The 14,618-nt window shown below is 37.8% G+C and overlaps 1 protein-coding gene across 1 annotated transcript in view; it reads left to right on the top strand.

Annotated features, from left to right (window-relative positions):
* Window positions 1-14,618, top strand: part of lrp1bb (low density lipoprotein receptor-related protein 1Bb) — a 335,780-nt gene that overhangs the window by 186,053 nt on the left and 135,109 nt on the right. Inside the window, exons 19-23 of the mRNA XM_042001119.1 lie at window positions 1,360-1,440; window positions 2,859-3,017; window positions 3,809-3,991; window positions 9,052-9,252; window positions 12,514-12,759. Of these exons, the coding sequence (XP_041857053.1) occupies window positions 1,360-1,440; window positions 2,859-3,017; window positions 3,809-3,991; window positions 9,052-9,252; window positions 12,514-12,759 (870 nt within the window). The remainder of the gene's footprint in view (window positions 1-1,359; window positions 1,441-2,858; window positions 3,018-3,808; window positions 3,992-9,051; window positions 9,253-12,513; window positions 12,760-14,618) is intronic.

Here is a 14,618-nt window from a genome sequence, read left to right as displayed (position 1 = left end):
AAATCCTCATTATTTATGCATGCCTGTGCTTCGTTCTCAGCAAATGTTAAATTCCAGGCATTCATGGGCTGTCAGCGAGGCCTAACATTTGAGGGAAATATAGCCGAGTGTAGACGACACTTGTGTGATAAAGACACCTTATATTTCCTCCACAGAGTCTGAGGTATTCCAGACAGCTGCAGCAGATGCCAACAAATCAATTCAAATGTAGACTTGCATTTCATACAGAAGTCGATAAAGCTTCGGGCATCCAGTGTACAGTATACCGAAACTAGCCTGTTATGTGATGGGAATGCAAAATGTCAATCCTGACAATGTCATCAGCCCACAAAATACAGTTGAATCTGTTTCCTATATTTGCTGCCGCACTTGTAAAAAATATTGATGCTATAACGCAGGCTAGAATAATTCAAAAGGTTCCCCGACTACAGTGATGGATGTTGGATTAGATATTGGGTAAAATTTAAGGTTTTTCAAACAAATTACCAATATTCTCCCAAAACTTCTAACATGTAGATAGATTACAGTAAAGCTGAACAGATGCATTATAAGATGTAACAGAAAGAGAACAAAATGTGGGAAATTGAAAGGTTGCACATATATACTCTGTACTTTCTGCCTCTGAATGGAGGCTCTAAGCCATGATGGGTAGAAGCTGTTTGTATGAAGATTGCTTTCCATTTCAGGGTCAAGCATGTTTTTACATCTAGTTGTGTGATTGGAGGCATTGATCAAGAGATGAGTTGTGATGATGGGGCTTGTGGTGAATAGACCATGGCAGTTCAAGGAGCTTCTGTGTACAAAACATTTATCAAAAGAGGAATTTCACATTAATTTAAAAACCGTAACCAGGGCCACCTATATCAAAGAATGTGGCAAGTATTCAACAGTGTAAATACAATTTAGCTTGGAGAATATAGCTATAATTTCAGTTATTTTCAGGAGAATATTTGAAATATCTCAAGAAGTATTGGATGAATTGCACTGAAATTTTACACAGTTATCCTTGGTGTCCAGAAGGTGATTGCTAATAACTTCTTTATTTCATTTTTCTAAACAACAGGCTGTATCTTCTACTTCAAATGCTTAAATTTTATTTTCATCTGAAAGTGTTGAACAGTAAGGTAACTCATCCAGTCACAGTACAAGAGTCAACTATCAAAATTCTCAATATTATTCAGTTATTGCTCAAACAGAAACAGACTATAGTCTATGAAACAGAAAAATTAAAAACAATATGAAAGTATAGATTTGACAACACTACATACCAGGTAGATTGTAGAATCATTCCTTTACAGCAACTCATTTGAGATGGGTTGGGATTATGTTTTTTAGTTTAATGAGTATAAATCTTTACAGCCTTCCCCACCTGTGAGCCCCTCACCCAGTTCAGCTGCTCCAACGGCCGATGCATCAGTGTCAAGTGGCACTGTGATTCAGGTAAGGATGTTATTTGTAAAATAGCATTTTCAAGCATTTCAGCATTTTTAAAGAATCTGTTTCACATTTTTTCAGTTATATACCGAAAAACAACAATAAACATTTCTGATGTTTGAAAATTAGAAGTTTATGATGTTGACCCTTCTTCTGAAGTATGTTGTCAATTCTCTAAGATGTACTAAATTAGCTTCTGAGCCAAGTCCTGACTGATGGAGATCTGTTTTTTGGGTTTTTTTTTGCCATATGCCTTAAGTTGATCCCAGTTTGTGAGTTTGTGTTTGTACATCTGTCTTTTGAGAACTTGCCCACAAGTTCTTGATTGGATTAAGAACTGTGAAGTTTCAAGGTTCCAAACTTACTATAAGATGATGTGCCGTCAATATTTTGCTTTATAACATGGTGCTCTGTCATGCTGGACAATGCACTGGCTTTTACTAAATTGCACCAAGATCATCGGGAGAACCTTTAATATACTTTAGAAAAAACAAAAAACAAACAAACAAAAAAAAAAACATAAAATTCTTTAGGCAGAACTTTCTGTGACCCCACTCCCTTGGACGAGCAGCAGCTCCACATGTACAGTCTGAGTGCAACACAGGGATTGTGGTAGTTTGGAAAAATACATTTTCTAGATGTCTCAAACAGACAAAAGGGGGCCTCATCTGAGAATAAACATTCCACCAGTCTTCTGCTGTCCAATTCTTGTACTTTCTGCAGAAACTGACTCTGCTCTTGATCTTCTTCTTAAAGAGAAGTGGATTTTTTGCTGCCCTTCTCGACAATAGGCCAATGTCCAAAAGTCATTGTCTAACAAGGCTTGCAGGAGCACGCACAGCCACCTGCTGATACTCCTGTGCAAGCTCTGCACTGCTTGTGACCTGATTTTGTAGCTGACAATAACATAAGTTGGTGGACAGTCTTGGATGCCTGGAAGACTTTTTCATTGCAGCTGAGTCTTTCACCTTGAAGTTTTTAATGATTCAGTTCACAGTTTTTCCAGCTGCAATACTTTTCGCAGCAATTTACTTGCAATAAGGTCATTTTATGCAAAACCATTAAGTCTGCACAGGTTTCTTTAGAAGTCACTGTTGCTGACAGATTAAGTCAATTTCAATCCAGTTTTTTGGGTGAATATTACTGAAAGTGGTCAAAGGACTTTAGTTGACTTGTATTTACCCTGTGCTGATAATCTAATACGAAAAAGTGGTTGGCTGATAACTTCACGTCAGGACCAAATTACAATGAAGATTCTGTGATAAAATTAACATTCAAACCAAAATTTTAAAAGTAGCCTTCGACCGTTCCATGAAAGCATAAAAAAAGAAGGAGCAAAAATAATGAAAACTGACTTTTGAGTCATTGCCAAGTTTTGTATAAGCTGTAACTTTTCTTTTATGCTTATTTTTCCCTCTGTGCAGATGATGACTGTGGCGACAGCAGTGATGAAGTGGACTGCATCCAGACCTGTTCTAATAGTCAGTTCCAGTGTACCAGTGGACGCTGTATCCCGGCCCACTGGGCTTGTGATGGCGACAACGACTGTGGCGACTTCAGTGACGAGAACACAACCTGCAGAGGTGGATCTGCATGTAAGGATGCTTGTGTTAGCGTTTAAAAGGCCAGCTCATTTAGCTGTTGCAGCGGAGCTGTCAGACAGAGCCTTTATAAGTGCACAGATTGCCCATTAATCTGTTTCACTATGCAAATACTTTTATTTGCAATTCAAATAAGTTTGAAAATGAAGGTTTTGCAACAGCAGTTCTAATAACTAAACCACTCTCTTTGTTCTCAGACTCATGTGTGACTAAAACTTTACCTGATCTCTCAGCTGGGGAATTTTGTCTTGAGGAGTCCAATCATCTTAACTAATTATCACAGTAGATGCAAAGTTACCCCAAAGATATGTTAAAAAAAAAAAAAAAAAACAAAGTCGCAGCTCACTTGTTTGTCACTAGAATGTTTAGACAGTTATTATTATTTTTATTTCCCTCATGAAGAGAAGTAAATGGTTAATAGGCCTTAATTCTTAAAAAGACAGAAAACATGTCATCTGACCCCCGCTGCCGTTTAGTTTCCTTATCACGCACCAATAACACATCACATAGAAGTGCAGTGATACCAATTTTTTATGTGGTGATATATTGACCCAAAGCCATTAAATAAGACAGAAACCTTAAACACTTGTGAAATAAACTCCTTCGCTGAGTCTAACTGACCTGTTTCAAGTGCCAGATGTCCTGCCCTGGAGATAAATATTCCCAAACAATAAAAGATGTCTTGTAAAAATACTGATTACTCTTGTGCTTTTGGGTGCTACGGTTCGCAGTAGATCTGTGAAGCTTTAATTACCGAATTACTTCTGTTTCAGTGCTGCCATCTGTGATTGAATGCAGCGAGGAGGAATTCCACTGCATCGCCGACGGAACCTGCATCCCAGAGCGGTGGAGATGTGATGGGGACAAGGACTGCGAGGACGGGAGTGATGAGAAGGACTGTGAGGGCACCAAAAGGATGTGTGACCCCAAGGCCAAGTTTACCTGCAAAGACACAGGTAGCGATTTTGTGATTTTAGCCAGATTTTGTTTTAGAACTTTAAATTTTAAGGTTTCTTTTGATTTTTAGATTGTAGAAATAAACAGATACAGTAGAAGAAAACAAATCAAATCTACGTGGAAGTTAAGAATTGCAAAATCATTTAATTGTTCCAGCTCATTAGGTGTCAAACAGTAGAAATGCAAAAATGCAGAAAAAAAATGCATCAAACAAAATCACAATTCTGCTGCTGTGTGTGTGTGGGTTACAAATGAACACAATCATGAATTTAACTTCTGAATTAAATATGATGGTCTGAAACAAGAGCCTAAAGCTTTTAATTCCATTAACATGTTACAAAATGTTTTTTTTAATTTAAAAAGGGGGTTATCAGCACAGTATTTGTCACTCAGTTGATATGTATAAAATATCCTTTTACTAACTCTTTTGCTCTTCTCTGTAGAGAGAAGGAAACAGTTCTGTTTTGCTTTGTGGCGAGCTCTTGAGGTTTAATGACTTTCCACAGTGGAGTAGGCTTGTGCTGTTCAACCAATCAGAATAAACCGCCCATCTTCCCAAAACTCAACATCTCCTTCCTTTCAAAAATTGTAGGAAGAGAGTCTGAAAGACACTTCCTTGCTCTCCACATTAAGCCCTCCAGCTTTGCCGCTTTTCCCTTGACAGTTTTATCAAGAACTGAGGCCACGCTGCATGGTGACGGGTTGATTGGACCACACAGTTATTAATTACTCTAATTTTGCTGTGTCACACTTCTCTGCACTGATGCACTAGTCCTTCCCAGATGAGCATGGTGCCCCCTCTGGCAATATTCAAAACTCTGTTTGTTAAAGTGGGCATTTTTGCACTTATGGTGAATCTTTGTGTGTTTACAGGAAATTTGGACTGATGTTCCATTTTGGGATGGGCACGCTTCCACATGTAGACCCAGAGCTGGGAACACAACAATTAACACATTTCAATTTGGAAAAGAACATGTGGGGAAAAACAAAATGAAATCTGAAATGTAAAATAGCTGAAGATAAATTAATTCAAGAATCATACATTTTTCCAACACCTCAGTTTAGAATTGTTCTGAACTGAGAAGGTGATAAGGGCACAGAGATTTAAATGGGTTACAAAACATCAGGTTAATGTAGAACTTTATTATAACCATCACTTAAATAAATATTACTTAAATAATTAGATTAATTTTGGTTATAGTGCAAAATCTACACTAGGCTTTAAAGAAAATGTAGGATCAGTAAGTTTTAAGTGTGCATTAAATTCCATAAACTAAACTTATGATCCACATTGATGTCTGACATTTTATGAGTAAACCATTAGATAGCTTTAACGTATAGTCTTTTGAACTGGGCAACACTATCATGTAGAAGTTGCCAACAAATGGTAAGATCCTCCTGAATGTTTAAACAGTAATGGTGTATACATGAATTATTCAAAATGAAGTCAGCCGTGCTGGGAAGTAAAAAGCAGCAACAGCTCTGTTGGAGAGTCATCTACAGATATGCTTCAGTTTTGATTCATTAAAGATGAGCCTTTAGATATTTAAGGACAATTTTCTATGTTTGGAAAGAACATGAAAAATGCATTTCCACCCAAAATAATCAACAGTTAGGCTGAACTAACCCAAGAGGTTATTTTTTGTTTTTTTAAATTTCCAGTTACTGAGTAAAATTCTGTTTCTTTCCTCTGTTGTAAAATTAACTGTCGAATCTGTGGGCTTTTTCTTTATTATTCAAGTAAAACTTGCAATAATTTAGACTGGTTAATTCACTTGCACAAATGACTCATCACCCTGAACTAACATGAGCAAAACGCAGCGTTCGTCTTACCGTGACAGTGAACACTTCTGTCATCTTAGTTTTATCCATACATTTAGAAGTTCTACAGCAGGGGTGCCACTGCGCCATCCTGCAACTTTTAGATGCAACCCTTCTCCAACACACCTGAATCAAATGACTGGCTCGGGACCAGCTGACATGCAGATGATATCTGATTCAAGGGTGTTGGAGAAGGGTTGCATCTAAAAGTTGCAGTATGGTAGATCTCGAGGACTGAACTTAGGCACCCCTGTTCTACAGTATGAAGAGTTAAAACCACAAGTAGCGTGTGGCTGCTTTGTCACATGGACATTTGGAAATTAGAGGTGATGTGAAGGCACTCACAAACATGCTTGAGCAAACACAGGATAAACACACCCTCAATGTAAGTGCGTGCTAATCTGGCAACAGCAGGATGTAAAAAGCAAACTATGATGTGTTTACATAAAAAATGAAGTAAGAAAGAAAAGGAAATAAAAGAAACTATCTAAATTAGTAATGCTGCAATACAAGCCACTTTTGTAAATGTGAAAAAAGTGATGAGTCATCCCACTGTCTGTGCTGACTTCTTCCTCAACTCCCTCAGTTGTTACACCTACAATAATGTAATAAAAGAAAAGAAATAAAACCCTCTTCATATTTTAGCTTTTTGTTTGTTTGCCCCCCCCCTTTTATTAGCGCATGATATCAACTGATCCAATACATTGTCTAACAAACTGTTGGGTAAACTAAGCAAGTTTCAAAAGCAATGTGTGAAAAAACACTGTATAGCCCATGATTCAGTAGCTTATAGAACCACCAATAGCAGGAATAGATCAATCAGGTTCAGGTCTGGGGCCTTATTTATCTGTTTATATATTATATATATATATATATATATTTATATATATTTAACTGTTTGTAGCAACGCAAACTACAGGTGGCGTGTGTAGGGAAAAAGGGAAAAAAAATTCAGATTTATAAAAGCGTGCACAAGCACGTCCCACGCAGTGTCTGTTCATAAATCAGAATTAACTCTAAAGTGGGCGCACGTCAGGGGGCACCTTGCCACGCCCTTGTGGTGACCATTAAACATCAGGTGAACGCCTTTAATAAATATTCATCATATTATTTCCATGATGGCTCAGGAGGGAAAAAGAACGAAAAAGCGTAATTTTTCTGAATGTGAGACTGAGATCCTGATGGGCCATGTTGACAAACATAAAAATGTTTTATTTGGTGGGCATCGGCTTGGGCATTACAAGTGTCAACACCATGTCAGGAGGCAAGACATGCCAGAGGCGTCAGATGGTGTGGCTAGATATCTCAGTCGGTAGGGCATCAGTCTCTCATGCGGGAGACGAAAGTTTGAATCCCACAGGGGTGAGCAGCTTTGGAGAAAAGTGTCTACTAAATGACAGTACTGATGCTGGTATTTGAATCATTTGTTTTAATGTATAAAATAAATATGTACAGATACATCTGAGATTGGTAGTGTTAAATAATATTTCCTTCTAGTTGCTGGGTGCTCCAGCTGGGTGGGCGGTGCTCCAGCTGGGTGGGCAGTGCAGAGGGACACAATCACCGCTATCAAAGAGGTGACCAAGGAGTTGCGGTAATAAAAACCATCAGGACAGAAATTAGGACAACAATAAAAAAGCATTGTGTAAGAATAAATAAATAAAAGGAAATCCACCTTTTGTGTGTTTCATTAGGGTTGCATCAGTTCTAGACCTCCAGCCTCCAGTCTGCGTCCCGCTCTGCTGGGTCTGGGAGTGAATGACCAAAGCTTCTTGCATTTTCTTTTACTGACTGCTACATGCTGGCAGCAGAATGCCCACCTTATTTAGCTGAATTAATTTTATAACAGTTAAGTTTTGTTTTACAATGATAGAACAGTGTTAAGGTTCTAATTAATATCATCTCCCTTTTTCTTGAAAATCCTGTTTTTTTTTACTTTGATTTTTCCGAGCGTGCGCTCTTAGGAGTATTAATATTGAAAGTGCCTCTTTATTAATTTCTGCAAACAGCTTTGTGGTGTAAAGGTTATAGTGGATTGTGCAAAAATGTCTCTCATTTCACATCATTTCCTTGATTTTATTCTGTGCCGTTGGTGTCGCCATTTATCATTTTTCCAGAGTTTGTGCGTACGGGAGGGTCAGAGTTGCCATGGAGATAGGAACATTTTCCTGTCAAGTTTGGTTTTCATAAATCCCAAATGTTGACTATATTTGGCGTACGCCGGCTTTTGTTCCTACACCCGCTTGATAAATGAGGCCCCTGGACTTTGTTTTTCATTCATTCTGTTGCAGATTTGCTGCCATGTTTGTGATCATTGTCTTGTTGTACGACCGAATACCAGCCAAGTTTCAACCGTCAGACAGATGACCTCACACTTGATACTAGAATATTTTGATATACAGAGACGTTCATAAACACCTCAGTGCAAAACAGCTATAAAAGAAACATAAATCATCAGCCTTCCAACACCATGCTTGACAATTGGTAAAAAGTGTTTGTTATGACACATAAAATGTTTTGGCAAGATATCTGAAGTTTGGTCTTCGATTTCCTAACGGCACATTTTCCTCAAGTCTTTTATTTTGTTCAAATGTAACTTTCCAAACCCAATTTGTACTGCTATACTTTTTTTTTTTTTTTTTTTTTTTTTTTTTTTTTTTGAGGTTGTATCCTGGCAACTCTTTCAATAAGCATTTTTTGTTTTTTGTTCTTTCTTTTTCTTCTTTGCACTGTCATGAACTTTAACATTTAAAAATATAACTGAGACCTGTAAAGTCTGGGCTGTGGCTCTTGGTTTTCTTACATCTTTGCTGATATCATACTCTGGCCTTGATGTGAACTTGCTGGAACAATTTTCCATTGTGGAGTCTTCTTTCTGTGTGCAGAGTGATGGACTGAAAATAATCTTATAACACCTCCCTGATTGATGAGCAACAACAATTGCATTTTCAAAATCATTGCTGATGTCTTTCTTTGATATTGTGTCAATGCACACCTGCATTTTGGGTAAGTTTTTAGTTTAGTTTTAGTTTTTAATGAATAAATAATGAACCAGTCTAATATGTTATTTGTTGTTGTTCATTTGAAGTTGTAATATCCTACTTTTAAGACTTGGTAACGACCAAGATGATTTTGTTTTACTGTGTCTTGATTCTTCCTATGTCTTAAAGAAAAAAAAAAAACATTTAAAATTGATAAATTGTTTACATGTGCATCTTAAATGTCATATACTCCACAGGCAAGTGTATCACAAAGAGCTGGGTGTGTGATGGAGACATTGACTGTGAGGACCGATCGGACGAAGAGTTGTGTGAGTCTTCTGTCTGCAAGCCCCCGAAGTACCACTGCGCCAACGACACCTCTGTCTGCCTCACTCCTGACAAGATCTGCAATGGCAAAGTAGACTGTGCAGACCGATCGGATGAAGGACCCATCTGTGGTAACGTTTGCCCTGTTTTTTTCTTTTACATTTTAGTTTGTCATCCTGCAAGATGATTTATATTCTCAAACATCTACATTTCTATAAGCACAGAGACTCGGAGCATTACAAACCCACAGATGATAAATGAAAGTCTTGTTTCACCACAGTGGGTTTGTTGGCAGCTGTAACAACCATTGTTGGTCTTCACCGGGTTTTCAATGTTGGCTGTTAAAGAAGGCTCACAGGCTGCAGTACAGTTCACACCAAAGGTGTTTGATGGGTTTGGCTTTGCACACAAGTCAGCAGTGTCAGCAGCTTAAGTGATGTTCTGTAGATGATGCAGATTTGCTGTAGCTATTTTGACCATGCAGGACAGTGTTGATCTTAGAGCATTAACTAAGAGGCTTGATGGATTGGTGATGTGATGGGACCTATGATGGTTTGAAAGAATGATCTAAGGTAAAAGAAACAGACCAACATTTTGGTGTTGGAGTCTAACATCAGTCTGTCAGCTGATCAGCTTTTTAAATCCATCCATCTCCTCTACCATCGAAACCTACCCTTAATGAAGCCACCTTTGTTGCATGTTAAAGCTGCTGTTTGAGCATGATTTAAAGTTGTTGGTACATATGTCCCAAAAGTACAAGTAAAAGTAAAACAGGTGTCTGAAGAGAAAGGGACTGGCTTTTTTTCCCCCATTTGTTTTGTTTTTCTTGGTTCTGACATTTAATCTCACATCCAGAAGGCTTCTTCAGTTCTGACTGACAGTGTCTACGCCTGACAACTTGTGGTTCAATCTGATGTTTGCAGACCTTTGCGATCACACTAGGGAATTGTTGACAGCAGAGTAGCAAAGTTTTCAATCTCAGATAAACCATTTTTGTTTCTTATGGTGACATAGAATTCAGGCAACAGGATACTGACATTTTATGTCTCAATTGTAGACATTTGTAGTTTATATAAAACTGGTCATTTCTTGGTGACTTGGTAGGTCACAAGCTTGTCAACAACTGAGTTCAAACTGACTGTAATTCCCATTAAGGGGTGTATTAATTAGCTTCTCTTTTCACAGTAAGACATAAAATGCGAGTAAACACCTGCCATTGTGGGAGCTCCTACTACAGTAGGTGTCTCCAAGTCTGCAACTTTTTCCATGATCACAGATAGACACAGGGTGAAAACAACTGCAGCTATGGCATTACAGCTGGTAAAAATGAGTGTGAGTACATGTTACCTGCTGTGGAACCTCAGAACACCTGTATGAGCTCTCACGTAAATTTTTTATCCACTACTTTATCAATGCATGTTGGAAAAGAAAAAAAAAAAAAAAAAATAAAATAAAAAATGTCCCCATGGATTATTTCTACATCTTCTCTCTTACCCTCTGGAGCTTAGAGCACAGCAAATAATGGGTATCTGTCATCCAGGAGACCAAAGCAACAGAACAGAAGAAGAAAATCTTCCTACCTAATAATAAAAGATGTGGTTCTGTTTGTCTAAACCCTTCAGAGGGAAAGAAAAGGCTCTCGTGTGACTAGCTTTAGCCATTTAATCTGTTAAAGTGAGCAGTGTAAACATCGAGGCTCATTTTCTAGAGCATCACTAACCAAGCCTCAGTGGGGCCCTGTGGGACCCTCAAGTGGTATCGTGGCTTGAAAGAGGGCTTATGGCTCCTTTCAGACTATTAGTTTGTGTTCAGATGGACCTCAAGGGTCTGCTTGATTTGCACCAGTTTAGCAAGAATCATCCCGGTTATTAATGGCAATGAATACATGGTGCATTATCTTTCAACAGATGTGAAAATCTGCTCTGTTCCACCTTGAAAGGTAGTCTTAATCACTGCAGGAAAAAAAGGTAGCTGTCCTTGTTCCTCTTAACTAGTATTTTTTTATACTGACCTGGCTGCATTTTCAGTTATTTGAATACAGCTGTACCACATTAGATAAGCAACATATGAGCTATCAAGATATTTGACATTGAGTCACTTTTTATCCAACAAATTAAGCAAAATGCAGAAGAAATGTGCGACAAATTAAGTTCATCCTTACTGTTGCCATAGGAATCAAGTAGGTAGGGAGCAGTCTTGTGATTGTAATCAAATGCATTTGAATATATACCAGTTAAAGTCAGCACCTGCTATAAAAGAAGATGTTTTGGAAGTTTGCTGCATTAAAGTGCTCGTTGGGCAGTTCCTACCATTGTCATCTTGGCAGCGCCACGCCTGCCGTCGCTCCCAGAAAATACAAAACCGGCTAAAAACCGTGGTTGTGCTACACTCTCCCTTCTTGCTGCGGATACTGGATACATGTGACTCAAAAGGACACGGCCCTTATTCTGCTGAATTTCAAGATTAAATAACATCCAAACGGATGAGTTTGAAATGAAAAATTCAAGTTGTGATTGTGAGGATTGTATAAAGAAAAGTATAAGTGAGTCCCACTGTTAATTTTGTAACAGTGGGACACAATTTCTACAAATTCTCTAAAATTATTTTTAAAAAAAGTGAACAAATCACTACTGTGTTTTTTATTTTTTTTATTTTAATGAACTGAACAGCAGAAAATAACATGCAGGCTGACTTTAATGTCAAACATGTCTACACTCAAATGTTTTTAAGAGTTTTCGGAGGCTTTAATTGCAGTGAAGAGCAAATCTAAGGTACAAAGATTTTCGCGAGTGCCACAACCTTTGTGAAATGTTTGGAAGTAGGACTTAAGAACAAATTTTCTGGTAAACCGGTTGGTGAATGAGGCCCAATGATCGCAAGCAGAGCAATAAAGAAAATAAACAAGGCACAGGAATGGTCCAGTGGAAGTTAAGAGCTCAGCTTGTATAACTATGTGTAGATTAATATCCACTATATAAAATTTAAAATCAAAGAACAAAACAAAACAAAAATAATAATGAAAAATGGTCCAAAAATTTTGATCACCCAATAAGGTCATACAGAAAATAACTTCAGGTTATTGCTGCTAAAGATGGTTCTATGAGCTATTAAACAATGGGGTGTATTTTTTTTTCCTACATTGCTTCAACATATTTTTTTTTTTTTTTGTAAAATGATGACACAATGTAATATGCCACATAATGTTCATTGTTACCTAATTGTTGGGTTATATAAAGGACCTGAAGTTTTTTTTTTTTTTATGTTAAGTGAAACCCTAAAATCAAAACAGGGTGCACGTTCATTTTCACATGACTGTAGTTTCTTTTGCTCCTTGCTCTTGTCTTTTGCTCCTGTGCTGATTCCAAGAATTTCTGCCCTTTCTTCCCCCCCAGACATGTGTCTTGTAGCCAGAGGGGGCTGTAGTCACCAGTGCACTGTGGCACCCGGGAAAGGAGTTGTGTGTTCTTGTCCCCCTGGGCTTCACCTGGACTCAAGCAACAAGACATGTGAGGTGGTGGACTATTGCAGCCGTCACCTGAAGTGCAGCCAGGTGTGCGAGCAGTACAAGACCACAGTGAAATGCTCATGTTATCCCGGATGGACACTTGACTCGGATGGAGACAGCTGTCACAGCACCGGTAACAGAGCCTTGCTTTTTAATGCATGTTTTAGAGGCCGCTGGCAGCTGCGATGCTGGAAGCTTATCTGCAAAAGGCTGGATTTTATCTTGGGGCACGAGGTACCTTGACAGCCATCAGTTCTGAGTTATCATTGCTGCATGGGTCGTTACTTTAATAAAAATTCTGTTTTATGTATAGTGACTAATGACAGATTTCCTCCACAGAAACTGAGTTAGAAAACATTAGGTCACACAGTAGCATAAGAGGATTTTGAGTGATGCAAAAATGTAGAGGTAGCCATAAGAATGATAACAAATTTTGATTTAGAGTAGATCAGATTTAATCAGGTTAAAATCTGAAGAGGCTCTGTGATAGGTTCTGCCTATTTCCATCTGCACTGATGCTCAGTGAAGAAAACATGCTCTTCCTTCCCACAACAGAGAGCTTTGATGCTTCATTCACATGTGCTGGTATCTACATCAGGCTTGGTCCCATAACAGACATTTTTTCCAAACTAGTATCACATCATAAATTCAAATTCTTTTTTTTCTGATTGCTGTTACAAGATAATCCATTTGATGAGGCTGCTTGGAAGCACTTGAAATACAATAGTAAACATGCATGCTGTTGGCTTGTCAGGTTCAGATTTATGGACCTCATTTTGATTACTTGCTTCTTTATTTCACTCCAGGATTGATGGCAGTTGCAGCTCTAATCATATATTAACAGAGAAAAAGATGCAGTTTTCCCCGGAACTCTACAGATTCATCATACATCAAGATTTCTATGCAGACAAATATCCTGTTAAATCTTTGAAAAGGTGTTATAAGATTCTTAGTGAGCTCCAAAGCACAAATCGTCTATGGTTTCCTTTCACATCTCAGCAAGAACATATGTTACAAATCTTTTCACATGAAGCATTGCAGCTAGTTTGGTAACAACACTGAAGTATGTCATTGAAGCAAGGACATTGCTTTAATTACATTTGTGTGAAAACAGCTCTGTTCATTTAAGAGTGATTTATTACAAAGCTTTTTGAAGATAAGTCTTTTTTTCAATACTATGTTGTGTAGGTTGTGTGTTGAATGTGTGTTTAAGTTTTTAAAAGCTAAACTTCAGTGGGTGAAGCCATAAAAGTGTAATAGGAAGGCACTGTTTACCAGCATTAGGACTTGCCATTAGATTTAGCAACTTGTTAAGAGACCCTGCAAGATGTATTCCTCATAAGAGACCATGTACAAATGTATCTGCCTTTAAAAATAGGAAATTTTAATGTGTTCATTCCCAAAGTATTTGGCAAAAAAATTGGTTTGGCTGCGTGTGAAGCATAATCATGTGCACCACATGGTATTAAAATCCATGTTTGAAACTATGTCCTCTAAACAAGCTGTTAAACAGGAAGTAAGCTAGAAAAAAATTGGGGGTGGTGGACGGAATTGTTTAACTTAAGTGCAAATTTGACTAATCTTTAAAAGAACAGTTGCTTCTGATGGGATTAAAAATTATATTGTGTGAATATGCTCCAGGAAAACAAAGACAAAACTAGCTTAGTCACAATAGATAAGCAATGACATCTTGTATCTAGAAACCAAGGATGTGTCACAGCATCCTGTTCTTAAGATACATAAAATCTCAATATTTCTGAGCCAGAGAAAAACAATTTTTTTTTCTGCTGTCAGGTCACATTCTGACACTTGGTGTGAAAAGTACAGGTTTGTGAACGTCTAAATGATGGCCACTGATATTCCTTTTCTGTTTAACCACTTGTTTTTTTGTAAAACATACCAATGACTGTTATTTTGTTGCTATGCTGTTTAAATCTAGCTGAGTCAAAGTTACCCAAACATGAGTCAGAAAACAAATACAAGAAAAGACAT

The sequence above is a fragment of the Melanotaenia boesemani genome, chromosome 12 (assembly GCF_017639745.1).
Source record: "Melanotaenia boesemani isolate fMelBoe1 chromosome 12, fMelBoe1.pri, whole genome shotgun sequence".
Taxonomy (NCBI): Eukaryota; Metazoa; Chordata; class Actinopteri; order Atheriniformes; family Melanotaeniidae; genus Melanotaenia; species Melanotaenia boesemani.
This window is presented reverse-complemented; position numbering and strand designations above follow the sequence as displayed.